General features: G+C 33.2%; 1 protein-coding gene and 1 pseudogene across 1 annotated transcript; both read right to left on the reverse strand.

The window, feature by feature from the left end:
• Positions 1 to 399: 399 nt before the first annotated feature.
• On the reverse strand, positions 400 to 6,303 carry LOC140962851 (uncharacterized). Its single transcript, XM_073421890.1, has 7 exons — positions 5,671 to 6,303; positions 5,125 to 5,465; positions 3,949 to 4,101; positions 2,979 to 3,071; positions 2,570 to 2,628; positions 1,015 to 1,108; positions 400 to 636 (listed from the first exon to the last, which is right to left on the reverse strand). Exons 1-7 carry the CDS (start codon positions 6,287 to 6,289, stop codon positions 400 to 402), a joined length of 1,596 nt encoding a protein of 531 aa, XP_073277991.1. The 5' UTR covers positions 6,290 to 6,303.
• A 2,110-nt stretch (positions 6,304 to 8,413) lies between these two features.
• Positions 8,414 to 11,957, reverse strand: LOC140962953 (U-box domain-containing protein 44-like; annotated as a pseudogene).
• Positions 11,958 to 15,861: the final 3,904 nt, after the last annotated feature.

Genomic DNA, 15,861 nt, shown 5'->3' on the forward strand with positions numbered 1-15,861 from the left:
AATAAAATCTAATAATTAAGAAGGACTTAAAAGACAATTCATAATTTTATATAGTTAATAGAAATAAATAGATTATATATTCTTAAATTAATATTAATAATTAATTAATTCTATTAATTAATGAAGGACTTAAAAGTCAATATATTCTTCACAATTCTAAAAATATTGAATTTTTTTATATAGGTATAATAATAATAATAATAATAATAATAATAATATAGGTGATAGATAGTTAAAATTCATTAATATATAGGTAATAGAAATAAATAGATTATTTATTCTTGAATTAATATTAATAATTAATTAATTTTATTAATTAATGAAAGATTTAAAAGTCAATTCACAATATTAAAAAGATTGTCTCTTTTATATAGGTAATAGATATAGATTTATTTACACCTAAAACAAGGAAAATCTTTGTCCATGCTTAAAAGCAGCGATCAGTGAGACAATTATAACCGGAGAAAGCAGAAGAATAATATATGGTGAGGTTTGATAAGTCGATGAACCTTCATCCACTTGAGCTTCTTGTAAAGGGTAATTTTTCTTGTCCTCGACAAAGGCTTCAAAGTAACTTTGATAGCCACTGCTGAGAGGAGAAACGTTCGAGCTGCCAACCTTCATCATTTCCATCGCCTGTCACGCAAAAAAATCATTTCCTTTCTACCATTACTCGTAGCATTCATCCAATACAGCTATTTATGCTACATTCAAGATGTGGATTATATTCTGATTGAAGCAATTCACACTATCTAGAAACTAAATGTATCAAGAAAATTATGTTATATAACATCGATTATCGAGTATGTTCTTCAAAAATTATTGAATAATAACAAAACAAATACGATATTCATTAATTCATAACAAAATAAAGACCTGTCGCGTTGCATTTCACGTCAAATTTATAACCTCTACTTTTACGGATCTGCTTCGCATGGTGGATTCATGCCTCATCGATTTTTAATAACAATTGTTGACCTCGTGGATAATTAATCAAGAGTGCAAGCATATTACCTGGAAGCTAAACACTAGCTGTCTTGCCTTCTTGCTAACATCTGGATTGGTATGAGACTGAAGCTTCTCGTACATCACGCGTGCTTCATTGGATCTGTCATGCTATTAGGTATCACAACAATGTACCAGAAGACAATGATAACCAAGGGTCTTAAGAATACAATACAACAAACAGGTATGTCTAAAATAAAAGTTAGTGATTTAGGCAAGCTTTAATCCAGTAGAATCTGCTAAGGATTTTCCTAATGTTAAAGGTTAAGAATAGTTAAAGGGCTTTTCTATGGAGTACACATTACCAAAGTGATTGTTTTGGCCAAAACCCTAAAGGGGGATTGGGATTCAGAGGGGCAAAAGCAGGAATATAAATTATATAATCTATAACACTGCAAGAAAGTTGGGCCAGAAAAGGGAAAACACGTTTGATTGAACTTCTAAACTGCTCCACAAAATTTGAATAAGCCTTAATTTGGAGTTTTGCATAAGATTAAAATTACATGAGCTTGTTCACCCAAAAAACTTATCATGTTCTTATTTATTGTGAATTCTTAAAACAAAAGGTATTAATAGTTTAGTTCACACTACACAATATCTACTTTTACAAATTTATTCATTAAGGGTACATTTGGATTAACGGATTTGAAGCTAAAGATTTCGAATCCATAATAATAATAATCAATTGGTTTGTTCTGGTAATTCAATTGACAATGGATTTTAAATTCTTAACTGTTATTTGTAAACCATTGTACAGTGTTTTAATTATAACTCTATGGAGATCCCACACCAACTACTTTTTCGTGGTGAACACATTTTTATATGCTTATAAAGAAATTAACCCTGAATTACAGGTGTAAAAATTGAAGATATCATCATTCTGGATGTTGTAAAAATATAAATATATTTAGTTTCCCCCAAAAACTTTTAATATTTTTTACACAGACATGCTAAAAAAATGAAGAAATAAATATATTTATCTTCTCAATACATTCAAAAGAATATTTTCGAATTTCAAAACACTGATATTTCGGGATAGTTTTATGTGTAGACACATTAAAAACAAGTGTGCCACAAAAAAATATTGTTGGCAGGTGGGTTTCTATCGATTAAAACACATGGGCTTTGGCTCATATATTTTTGAATGAGGCTTTTAGCCTTTTAAAATAATAGAGGGAATCTATACAGTTTTATGCATTGTAGACCTTAATATTAAGAAAACAATGTGAAATATATCTATTTGAGTTATAAGTAGTGGAAATCCCAAGAACTAGCCAGAGACTAACACTCTGCTGGCTGATTTGATGTGTTTGGCATTCCACGTTTGAGTCTTAAGCTCGATTGTGCAAAAAGTGCATAATCCACCATAGAATAACTTCTATGAATATATCATGTTAAATAACTTAATAAAGGCTATAACCCAATGATTTTGCCACATTTTATATCTTCCAATATATGAGTGAATTTTTCAAGTTATCAACTTTCCCTTTTCTAATGAAAGTATTCCACCAGTAACAGCTGAAACAGATGATCATTTGCTAAAAATCAGAAGTAGAAAGTGCACCTGCAAAGTGAATCCTGACATATAGACCACTGCAAAGCTGCTAATCCATGAAGTTTACTCTGCAAAGACAATGTGAACACAATGAATAGGAAGCTTAGACAAAGAAAGTTGCATCTTGTCAAGTTCTGATTAATGATAAGACAATGAAGGTGGAAAAAGTTAAAAAAAATGGTGTGATTAGGCCATATGGCCTACTGAAATTATATCCCCCCCTTGTTTTGTTAAAAAAACATAATACTAGTCATTATTAATTTAAAATCTCGATGGGGGGCGAGTGCCCTACATAACTCTGATAGATCCATTCATGGTTGTCAATGTGAATAGTTTTTTAGTCCCACAGGAAATGTATCGGGCTTCAAAAATTTGTAAGCAGCAGCTTGTCTTGTCTAAAATTTAATCTACACATCACCTCGAATGGCAACTTTTCCATGACTTGTGCATAGAAGGTTAGTGCCTCCTTGAGTTTTCCAAGATCCATTAGCAAGTCACCGTCCTTTAGTGCCTATGTACGATAGCACTATAACTAAGAAGAAATTCGTGCATTACCTTTTAATTTTAGGAATAAGAAATGAGAATTGAAAAACAAATAAAGCAATAAAACACTTATAGATGGAAAATCTTCTCATGTCAAAATATTATAATCATGTCGCTCGGACAAATCTTTCATTGAAACGAAAATAGTGTTGGAATCTCAACTGAGATTCTGTACTATACATGGTATTTTAGGACTAAAAAAATCTGAACACGGTGCATGATGCATGTAACATTATAAAATTCATAATAACAATATGCATACTTTTAAAGTGCTAACCAATATCTTTTTGGAAGTGGAATTCCGTGCGACAAATAAAATTTATTCAATCTATAGAAAAATGCAAAAAACTCAACTCAGCACCTTTTTTTTAACCTTTGCCACTGACATACAATGCAAAAGCCCAAGTATCTAACAATAAAATCTACATTGCTGAATTTAATACTAAGAGTTTTAATAAGTCACGATAGAATGTATACTCTAACCCAATACTTTTCTAACACTCCGGCAAAAAATGAAAGAAATTGGAAATACTATACTACCCATGATGCATAGGATAAAAGGAAATTAAGATATAAGACCTAAGACTGAAAGACACAACTATATAAATTATGAACTTCAGATGAGTCGGCGATCTTAATCCCATGGAATATGACAGTTACATGAAACAAAAGATATTAAGTTAATTTGAGAAACATAGGAAATGAATTGATCAAAGGTTCTTCTACACAACATTTAAACACGAAAGTTCCATTATAGTCTTAAAACACCTATCCAATCATGTTCGATTGATTATCATTTCATCCAAGAAATTAAAATTTACAAAATTTATTCCTTTAAAAAATACCTTTTCACAAACAGCTTTTAACTCTGGGTCAATGTTTAGGCCTGTTGTGCTCTTGTAGGCATCTAGCAACTTCCTTGTTCGTGCTTCTTTAGCAGCCCTCTCTTCCTTAGATTCAAGTGCCTCCCCAGGACGTATTGTTCTACCACCACCATACTAATTATCGGCAGACAGAAAAAATCAAGGTCTGTCAAAAGGTACTAATTCAACATGAGTAAAACCTTACGGCGAATAACATAACACAGAAAGGAGAATCTAAAGCTTTTAGTTGTAATGATAGGATGAGAGAAATATACAGGTATCTAGCTCAAATTTCTTAAATAAAATGCTTGTGTTGCTTGACAATAGCTGCCCACATTTATTTTTCTGACACCCTTCACATTCTAGTCTAAACGTATTTTTTTGTCTATTGGGACATGATTCATTTCATCAGCAAAAAGTCGCAACATCTATCATCACAGTCCAATTATTACCACCAACAAGCACAATATCCCTCTAACCTCTTACATTGTCTAAGATTGAGCGTTTACCATTTTACCACTGATAGAGTAGGGTCCTTTACAAAAGAAGATGGTAACAATGCAACAAAGTATTTTAAATAGTATAGCAACTCAAAAGACATGTTTGATCACCATCAAGCAAAAGTAATTACTGGTTCTGAAAAAACCCTCCAATTAATTGCAACAACTTGCAACTCAAGAGGAATTGAACACATGGCTTGGCTTTCATACCAATTACAATAACATACATTTGCCGCTTTACCAAAAGTATAGATGGTGGACAAATACAGCTCAAATATGTTATACCGCATAGCAGACTAAGCAACATACTTTGATTGAGTTATCAACAAAGTCAATTATTGGTCCCAACAGACTCTGTTAAAAAGATGGCAAATTCAGAAGTTTAAAACAGGAGGTATCCAATGTCGAAAATAAGGAACTTTTGAAGATGGGTAAGTAAAAGAGTTATAAGTCCTACATCTTTTTGCAAATGAGATTTGGATATGAAAAAGGAAAAAAGAAAGCAAGAGTTGAAGATCGACTAGACCAAGCATCAACTACATAATAAGTTACTTCACCGAAAAATAAATTATGTTTTAAAGCACAGGATTGGATAATAACAGGTACTACCCAAATATGTTAGCTTTGCATTAACACCAAAAAGCCTGAAGTATCTTACTGTCTTTGAAATGTCTCTGGGTCTAGGGAAAACTCCCCATGTAGAAACCTTCGGCTTGTATAAATCATCGTCATCTTCTACATTTGGCACTGGCTTTGATACAGCAACTGCATCATCAAACTTGCTCTTATCCCCTATGAGTATCTCCACTTCTGGAATATCTCCTACCGGAAAAGGATCTGAAATCGGAACCAAACCTGCTGGCAAGCCTCTACCGCTCTTCTTATCTGCGAAGCCGAGCCCCATAAAGTCGATACTTGAAATACTCAATCCCCCCTTCTTATTGGAGTTCTTGGTCAATCTACGATCGCCCGGACTTTGTACATTCCCTCCCTTGAGTCCTACAAATAATGAGACAAATCATCAGCCATAGCATACATGTCGGAAACAAGATTCATTAATGCTCCTATAATAGCGAAAAACTTAATGGAAAACAAAATGTTACAGAAATTACGAGCAAGAAAGATCCCACAAAAATCAGAACATACGAGAAATCCAGACAAAAAAATGAAATAAAGAAAACAACAAGTTTCCAAGAAACATTACCTGAATCTAATGTTTCACTTTCCCCTGTTCCTTCTGCATTACTTCCCAGAAAACCTTTGTTCTTCTTATACTCCTTTGCTTTCTCCAGGGACAGTTTAACAGCCAATGGAATAACATCCTTATCCCCACCACGATCCTTAACTTCATCAGAACTTAACCCATCATGCTTTTTATTTATTCCATTAGATTCTACAAGTGGTTTTTTATCAACATTCTCAAAACTGGTACCTTGACCTCCCATAGCACCTTTGCTTTTCTTGTACTCCCTCGCCCTCTCTAGAGCAAGTTTAACAGCCAAAGGCATCTCTTTGTTCACACCGTCATCGTTAACAGCATCAAGTTCCGAAATTGTGGGGTTGGAATTTATGGAATCTTTAGATGCCTCAGCTTTGGCAAATGCAAGTTTAATATATTCTTCTGTTTCCTGTTTTGGGAATTGTGATGGGTTTAGTTGAAAATTTGAGGATGATGATGAATTGGAAGGGGTTAAGGAGGCTGAGATTCTGAAGTTTCTGACTGGGAAGAAGCTGTTCTTCGTGGTTTGAAGGGGAATGGGAATGAGCGTAAAAGGAATTGCTGCCATTGGGATGAACTCAACTGAACTGAATGGACACCACATGAGTTTCCCAATGGATGAACTCAACTGAACTGAATGGACACCACATGAGTTTCAGTGGAAATTTTGGGAAAACGGATCCAAACGTTATTTATTTAAAAAAATATCCATAAATCAATTTACATAAATATCTTTATGTTTAAATATAAATATATTATTAAATTTGATTTAAAAACTCTTAATACTGCATTCATTTTCATTTCAGTCGACTCCAAATCTGAATCTTTTTTCCATCGACTTCTTCTCAAGACAATTTATCTTTCACATTTATTTCGATTTATTGAGATTTGTCAATTTACTTGAAAAAATCCAAGCAGCTTGGTCTTGGTCGACCAAGAGACCAAAATTTTGGTCTCTTGGTCTTTTGGTCGACCAAGACCAAGAGACCAAAATTTTTGGTCCTGGTCTCTTGGTCGACCAATGACCAAAATTTTGGTCTTGATCTTGGTCGGTCTTTTGGTCGACCAAGACCAAAATTTTGGTCTTGGTCGACCAATTGCTTTGCTTGGAAGTGGTCTTGGTCGACCACTTCAAGCAATTGCTTGGAGACCACCATCAAGGTTGTTTTTGTGTCGACTTTTTTTCTAATCCATATATTTGATAAATATGGTCGATAATTATTTAATTTTGACGGATAATTACATAATTTTGATCAATGTTGCATGTTTTTTAACATACGAATCACATAATTTCACAAGTATGTTCTATAATGTTACATTATTATGTTACATGTTATGATATATGAATCACAATTTCACAACTATGTTACATGTGTTTTGACATATGAGCCACAATTTCACAATTATGTTATATGTTTTAACATACGAATCACATAATTTCACAAGTATGTTTTATAATGTTACATTATTATGTTACATGTTATGATATATGAATCACAATTTCACAACTATGTTACATGTGTTTTGACATATGAGCCACAATTTCACACTTATGTTATATACTTTAACATATGAATCACAATTTCACAACTATGATATATGTTTTAACATATGAATCGCAAATTCACAACAAACTATGTTACATGTTGTTTTAAAATATGAATCACAATTTCACAACTATGTTACATGTTTTAATATATGAATTACAATTTCACAACTATGTTACATGTTTGAATCACAATTGCACAATTATGTTACATGTTTTTATACATGTGTGTTTTGACATATGAATCACAATTTCACAACTATGTTACATGTTTTAATATATGAATCACAATTGCACAATTATGTTACATGTTTTTAACATATGAATCACAATTTCACAAGTATGTTATACAATATTACATGTTTTAACATATGAATCACATATTTAGCTGGGTTATTTAAAAGTAGACCTTCTTGTTTTTGGGTCGACCCTTGTTGCTTTGCTTTTGGGTCGACCCAAAGGTATATCCTACAAAATTCAACAAAAATTAAGAGAATAAGATAATTAGAATAGATAAAAATTNCGACCAAGAAAATTAACTTAATTTTGGTCGACTATTTTTTCTGGGTGGATTGATATTTTTTCTCAAAATAAATTTTGTGTCGACCGAGAAGAAAAAGAAAAATAATTAAGTTAAAGATTTTAATTACAGTTAATGTAATAATCAAGAGCCAACTCCTTCTTTTTTTTAAAAAAAAGTGAGAGTCCTTAATTTTTAAATCTTTTATGTTTCAATCTCTTTTTTTTAATTGGCCCTGAGTTTCAGAGCTTGATATTGGTGACGTCATTTATTCATTTTTTCCACATATATATATTTCTTTTATTTACTAAATAAAATGAGGTGTGAAGAATTAATAAAAATATTTTTTTATAAATTAACATTCCAACATATTCTACCAATAACAAAAACCATAACTCATCATGTGTATAATTTCTCTTATTTAATACTCTCTCCAAACCAATTATATAGTTTTTCCCTACAAATTTCTTATTTTATTTCTATTTAATTCATTCAAAAAATATTGCATAATTTTCTGGACTTAGTTAATATGTGTATATTAGCTAAATATGATAGATGTCTATATGTTTAGGACCCAAAAAAAAATTTGATCTATGTAATTGGAACGGAAATAGTAGCATAGTTGGAATCTGAAATAGATAGAAGTTGGAAGATGAATGATAAAAACTGATAGGCGAAAAACTGGTTCGCATTTGAATTCATTTGCGAAAATGATCAATCCAATATGTTACAGAAGTTTGTATACAAAACTTTCACAAAGAGAATGCCACATTTATCTACAAGTAGTGCTTCAAAAGTAACTAGATTGATCTTGCAACAGTTCGAGCTGTGCCAATGACTTGGCCACTTTAGGTTTCAGTATAGCATCACCATTCTGTGCAAGATCAATAAGCACCATTTTTGCATATTCTCCATACTCTACTCTATAAGCCTCAACTCTAAGTATTCTTTCCAATATCCAAAGAGCTTTCTCTCTGGACTTTATGGTACCCGACTCCAAGACTTTAATAACACCTCCAACGCCTGATATTTTCACTATATAGTTGGTTCCAGCTTCCCAAATTTCGTCTTCCAAAAGGGTTGCAAGGCAACTTAGAATCGCTTCATCCGAGCCTCGTTCCACCCCGTTCAAGATTTGAATCAACAGAGTGATGGCTCCAGCCTTGATCAAACAAAATGTGCTTTTGATGGAGCAGTAACCATCATGAACTTCACAAAAGGAATCTGATGGATTAGGCAAGCAAAACCAATTCATTTTCTGGGATTTACTCAGATTTAATGAATTTTGTGACAGTTGCGAAAAACACAGAGTAGCCTTAGATATAGTAACTTCGGAACCACTCGTAAGCAACTTTAAGAGGATAGGAATCACGCCATTCTCAACAGAGTAGTGTTGTAGTCTTTTTATCTGTAGGAACTGTGAACCGGATCAGTATACCAGCAATACTCTCGGCTAACCAAACCACTGTAGGTGTTGAATTTAGATGGCTTAAACTGACAAAAGAAACTAACACATGAAAAAAGTTGGCATTCTTTAGTATATCTGTTACTTTCCCATCATTTACTGGAAAATTGCTAAGTATCCCAAAAGCAGCGGCCTTTTCACTTTCTGATGTTGATGATGATGCAATTTTAGACAGTGTATTTAGAGAAGGGTACCCCAGATTTTCAACGAGCTCTTCTGGCGAATCTTTGGACAGAGTGTAAACCAATTTCAAAGCACCGGCCCGAATTTTAGAATCAGTTTCTGTAAAGAATGGTAGAAGGAGATGAATAGCTCCATTTTCCTTCATTTTCTTTCGAACCTTAGATGCATTTTCATGCGAGGTGATGCTATTTAGTGCTTCTAAAAGGTGATTTTGTATTACAGGACTTGAAAGATTTAGCAGAGAAAGCATCTGTCTAGAGATGTCTTGTTTAATGAGTACTATAGTTTCAGACTGTGCCACCTTCGCTAGAATTGCTGAAGCTGGTTCTCTTAAGGTCATTATAACTGATGTCACAGAGAATAGGAGCTGAAGCAGAGGCACCACGACTCCCGAATCAATCAAACGTTGGATATTCTGCTTTGAGTTGGACAAGCTCCGCAATGCATTCAAGGAAGAGAGTTTGGCCTCAAGATTCCCTGTTCTGAACATTTTGATGAGTGGCTCAATTGCCCCGTCTTCTCCAATAGAAATCTTGTTCTGCTCAGTTAGTTCCATCCTTGATAATGCTGTCGCCATTAGAACTTTGCACATGTCTGAACCTGAAAAAATTTAAACAAACGTAAAAGAGAAGTTGAACTTCTTCTCAAGTAACAATAATATGTAGGAACAAACACCAGCTGCTATATCAAATGCAATAACCGGCGATAATTCTAGTAGAATCTTTAAAACTGTGCACAGATCCAATCGTCACATTTGATTGTTGTACTTGTACCACTTGCATACTCAAGGTAAAATAGGGACGACTGTTGCAATTCATCCCACAGTCGATGTACTAATGCCACTTCTTTATTAACACACTTCACCATTTTCGACACAAGATAACAATTAGCACACGTAATATATCGACAAACACTACTTGTCAACTCTTTTTCCAAATGGGGGTTGGAAAAAATTATAGGTAAAGTTAAAAGTTTGATTCATAACTAATAGCTTAAAGAAAATCAAGAGAGTACTCTAACAAGACTAAATGAAGGAACGAGAAAGAAAGAACATTACCTTCCTTCAGGAACTTAATCAGAGGCCTAAAGTAACCAGCCTCGGCCATATGAAGCGAATGTTGTGTATTTCCAGACATAACATCCAGCAACATTCTTGCATCATGTGAGGCCCTTTCATCATCTCCATTGGAGATAGCAACCAACATGACAACACACCCTTGTATCCTCCCGATCCGTCTCCTAACCCCGGGATCAACACAAAGACTTGACAAAAGCCCAACTGCCTCCCTTTGCTCCTCTATATCCCTCGTCAGAGACAATACCAATGCCGATAAAAACCCCAATTCCACCATCTTCTCCTGCACATCTTCAAACAATGTAGCTCATACAACATTAAAAACTTGGAAATTTTCAGAATAACTACTGATCTAAAGTACCTTGTTTTGATCATTTAAAGTAACAAGATACCTAAGTATTTGAATGATTGACACTCTTTCACAACCACCACACGAACCCAGCCGGTTGCATAAAACATTAACTACATCTTCATCATTAAGCTTTTCACCCGAAACCATACCATCCATTATCAGTGAGTATAAAGCGAAAATTGCTTTTTCAAACGTTTCTTCATTATCAGACCTTATACGAAGAAAAACATCATCAACGCCTAATGTACCTAAGCTTGTATCCTCCTCCACAAAATCTTCTTCTTCTTCCATTCCGTCTGTTTCATCTGTTTCCTCCATCTCCCTAACCTCCATAGCAGAATCCGATTCCTGTTCCGAATCTAACTCAAACCTCACATTCATCATCTCCTTACACAATGCCTCAATCTTATCTTTGTTAGACAAAGGCACTTCATGGCTTGCGAATAACACAAGGCCTAAAGACCTTCCAAGATTTTGTGTCAAATCCTCTAGTCTTTTCAAAGGAGATGATCGAATATTCGAATCATCCGTTGCTGATTTGGCTCGTTTATAATCAGTTTCAAGAGATTCAATAGCTTTCTTGAGGGCCGGTAGGTCGTTTTTCTCTACACTTAGCTTCATTTCATCAAGAAACGGCCTTAATTTCTCGATAAATATTGAGAATTCTGTAATGGGTTCTGTCTGCAACGAAGACGAAGAGATGGAGTTCACAGTTGAAGAATCAAATTCAGGGATCGTCAAAGAATCTTGCTCCAAGACTGGCTCCGACACAAATGATTTCTCCATCTCGTGGAACTTCGAAAACCAGCAATATTGAACAAGAAAAAGAAAATCTTGAAAGCCCAGAGGAAAAAAAAGGAACTTTCGAACCAATATCAGTAACTGATCAGGGAAGCCCGATATCCTTGGTTCTTCCGAAGCAAGGACGGAAAAGGGGATTGCTTGAACCTGTAATTTGTTGTTGAACACAAATGGAAACAAGAATCAAAATTCCAATCTTTTAGCAGCCCTTGATTACAAGTCAAACAAGAACGTGGAGGAATATATCACAAGACGAGAAAGACTTGGACCTGGTTCTAGTCTCGCACTAGTTGTTCGTCTTCTTTTTGAGATTGAGATTCTTGACATTGTTACGTATCAAACACTATGTGGCATTTAAATCTGTTTATTACTCGATGTTCGAATGTCGAAGGTTTTCCATGATAAGATAGTATTAAATTTATAAGCTTAAACAAATAATTGCTTATAAATAAATTATTATATATTATTTTTAATTTATTTAACTATAAATATAATAAATTGCCGACGTAATACGTATGATACACTGACGTGGCGTTGACATGTATAAAAAATTATTAAAATGACTAAAAATTTGAAAATATAAAGTTAAAATTAAAATTCGACGACATAAACCACTAAACTTGCGAACAAACTAATATATCGGACCAAAAATACAGTTTTATCTTACTGAAAATGATAAATTCACTTTATCGCAAATTTAATCGATTAAACAAATATATATTATTATTTATTCGATATTGTTCAACATCACATTCAAATTATTTAATAATATTATTTATCAACATAATTCCATCTATTATATATATTATTATTTATTCGATATTGTTCAACATCACATTCAAATTATTTAATAATATTATTTATCAACATAATTCCATCTATTATATATATTATTATTTATTCGATATTGTTCAACATCACATTCAAATAATTTAATAATATTATTTAGCAACATAATTCCATCTATTCAACTACACTGAGCTAAAAAAAGATCCATTTTTTTAGCAAAATTGCAATTTGTACAGCATAATTGTGAAGGCAAGCATCTTTCTTTATTTCCTTTTCAGTTTCAAAATCGGCTGATTTGTAAAATGGAATGGCCGGTCAGCTTTTGTCGTTAATATATAATACATATGCAAGGAGTATTTTTAACGGGAAATTGGACTTAACTCCCCAGCCGCCGTTTTTTTTTTTGTTCAGTCCCTGAGTACTTTTTTAGTACCACATTTCCACATGAAGTGTACCACAATTTGTATGACATAGTACCACAATTTTGTGGGTAGGGAGTGAACCCAAATAAATGTTTTGGTTGAGGATTTTTCACCAACTTCCCCTATTTTTAAAAACGAGTCATTGGGACGCTAATTTTTGTTAGAGTAGGTCTCTAGTGATACGATATCACAAAACTTTATCTGTAAGACGGGCCAACTCTACCGATATTCACAATAAAAAGTAATAATCTTAGTATAAAAAGTAATATTTTTTCATGGATGACCTAAATAAGAGATCTGTCTCACAAAATACGACCCGTGAGACTGTCTCACACAAGTTTTTTCCTTTTTGTTATTCGATTGGCTTAATTTATAGAGCAATGCTACATGTACAATCAAATTTGTACAACAATTCTTACAACACAAAAAATTCAATACAAAAATTTCATTTATTAATATCTCATGATAAATTCAATGCAAAGTCTCACGATATAATAACAAAATCTCACTATTTAATTGTTGTAAATATCGTTGTACGATATTTTGGTTGTACATTTAGTATTAATATTCTAATTTATATATGTATGTTGATAAAAATTCCCCATGAGAAATTTATTTTTAAAAAAAAACTTTTACGAGTATTGATCCAACTCATAATTACATTGAAAAGTGATATTTTTTATATAAAAAATAATATTTTTCATCTCACAAAATTGACATGTAAGACGACCTTATATAAGATTTTGTGATATTTAAATTATAAAATCATTTAATTTTCATGGAAGTTTTCAGATGATTAAAAATTTGGGATTATTCGATTGCAACAAATGAAGTCAACTACTTGAATAATACAAAATCAAAGCGTCGTTGGTCAACTTCCGAGGACCAAAAAGTGGTGTAAAAAAAGACGACGGTAATTTAATGATATACGTTAAGAGTTGAATTCACCGTCCAAAAAGTTGGAAGTATTTAAGGAGAAAGACCTAATTATTAAATGAATCGCTTGAAAATTGTTTGTATAAATACACAAATAATGTGTTCCCATTTTTCATATCTTGCGTAGATTTCAGTTTGGCTATATATTACAGTTTTCCAAGCTCCAACAATTTCTTCAATGGGTTTTTCAGCAAATGAAATTCATGTGTTGCTAGTTGACCATGACAGTAACACTCATGCTTCTGTCGTAGATTTGTTAAATTACTTCTCTTACAAAGGTCTGATCATCTCAAAAGTCGATTTTGTGAGACGGGTTTTTTTTATTTGATGTTCCTTGACGATTTTCCATTTTTTATAAAAAGTTTGGCTGAAAATGAAATTAACTCGGTTAAGTTTGGTTCTACAAAATCAAATATATTTTCAATCCATTTGCTGCCGCAATCATGCATTATATTTTTTTAGTAAAATTTTCCTATATTTTGGCTTTTTATTTTTTATTTTTTTCCCTGGTTAAATGGAAAATAATAATGGCGTTCGAGGCTTGCCAATTTTAAACCAGACAAGAGAAAATTTCCACACATTACCTTTTTGACGGGGAACAAAATTGAGCATATTCTCCAATTTAAAAGTGAATTTTTTTTTCCTATGTTGCATAAATATAGTTAAGTTAGCTATGTTTTTAAAATAAATGGACAATGCCATGGACGAGGTGTAATTAGGCTCCGGAAGACATAAGCATACGTATGGCATGCAAAATCCAAATGAGACATACATCCTTCATCGTGTAAAGCACAAATATATATGCATGCATGTATCGGGCATTCAAAATATTGAACAAAATATATGAGACATTTCGAAATTTCGAAATCCAAATCGAAGTTGAAAATTAAGTGTGGAAAAAAGTTTTTGTTAGGAAAGGATTGAAATCAATTGAAATCAGGAACTTATAAAATAAAGAGATCAGAGGAAAAGATGTGGAATATTGTTAGTTGTCTCACATCGGTTGGATAAAATACCTGGGAGTTGTATATATAGGCTTGGACAATCATCCCCTCTTGAGCTAGCTTTTGAGTTGAGTTAGATCCAAGTTCAAATCTTAACATGGTATCAGAGCTCAGGTTCCACCGTTATGTGTTGGACCACCTGTTCTGCCCATAGTTGGGTCATTTGTAAACTTCACGCTCCAGATATTCATTCTTGGCCTTGAGGAGTGTGTTAGTTATCTCATATCGGTTGGATAAAATACATGAGAGTTGTATATATGAGTTTGGACAATCCTCCCCTCTTGAGCTAGCTTTTGAGGTTGAGTTACGTCCAAGTTCCAATCTTAACAAACATAAGGTGAAAAGCAAAATTAAAAATGAAATTTTGATTTAAAGAAAATAAATTTATGAAATACATATTAATTCTAATAATATTTTTTAAGTATGAAGTTTGATGTATATGATATTTTTGCTTTCTCACATGGTTTTGTCCATTGATTTCAGTGACTACTGTGAAACTTGCCTCAACAGCTATATCAATGTTATCGAAAGGAAAGGCTACATTCGATATCGTGATAGCAAATATCAACTCTCCTGATTTTTATGGCTTCAAACTCCTCCAAGAAGCTGTGAAAATGGATTTGCTTGTGATGTGTAAGTTCTGTACTTAATTAAAGTGCATCTATTTTCTGCTACTGCGAGTCGAAAATTCGTTAATTCATGCACTTGGATTAATCTTCTGTGAAAACTTTACATTTATATATTCAAACTTTCTGTTTTTGTCATATGTGTGTTTGTTACAATTGTAAGACTTGTTTATTTCCCATTTCGTTCGATCATGAAGTGATGCTAGATAACGAGGGTGCCGCGACCGCGACCAAGGGTTTGGAAGAGGGAGCATTTCTTTGTGTTTCTAAGCCAATAACAATGGAGACAGTGAAGTACTTGTGGCAACATGTCCTAAGGGAGAGGATCTGCAAGCTCAAGGCAAACAAAGGGTATGGACGAATGGCGGTTTACAACAATGGATTTGGAGAAGAAGGTAATCCTTCAAGAGTTTACATGACTTTCGAAAACGACGGAGAAAAATATACTTCGGAAGGA

Source organism: Primulina huaijiensis, chromosome 17 (assembly GCF_012295235.1).
Source record: "Primulina huaijiensis isolate GDHJ02 chromosome 17, ASM1229523v2, whole genome shotgun sequence".
Lineage (NCBI taxonomy): Eukaryota > Viridiplantae > Streptophyta > Magnoliopsida > Lamiales > Gesneriaceae > Primulina > Primulina huaijiensis.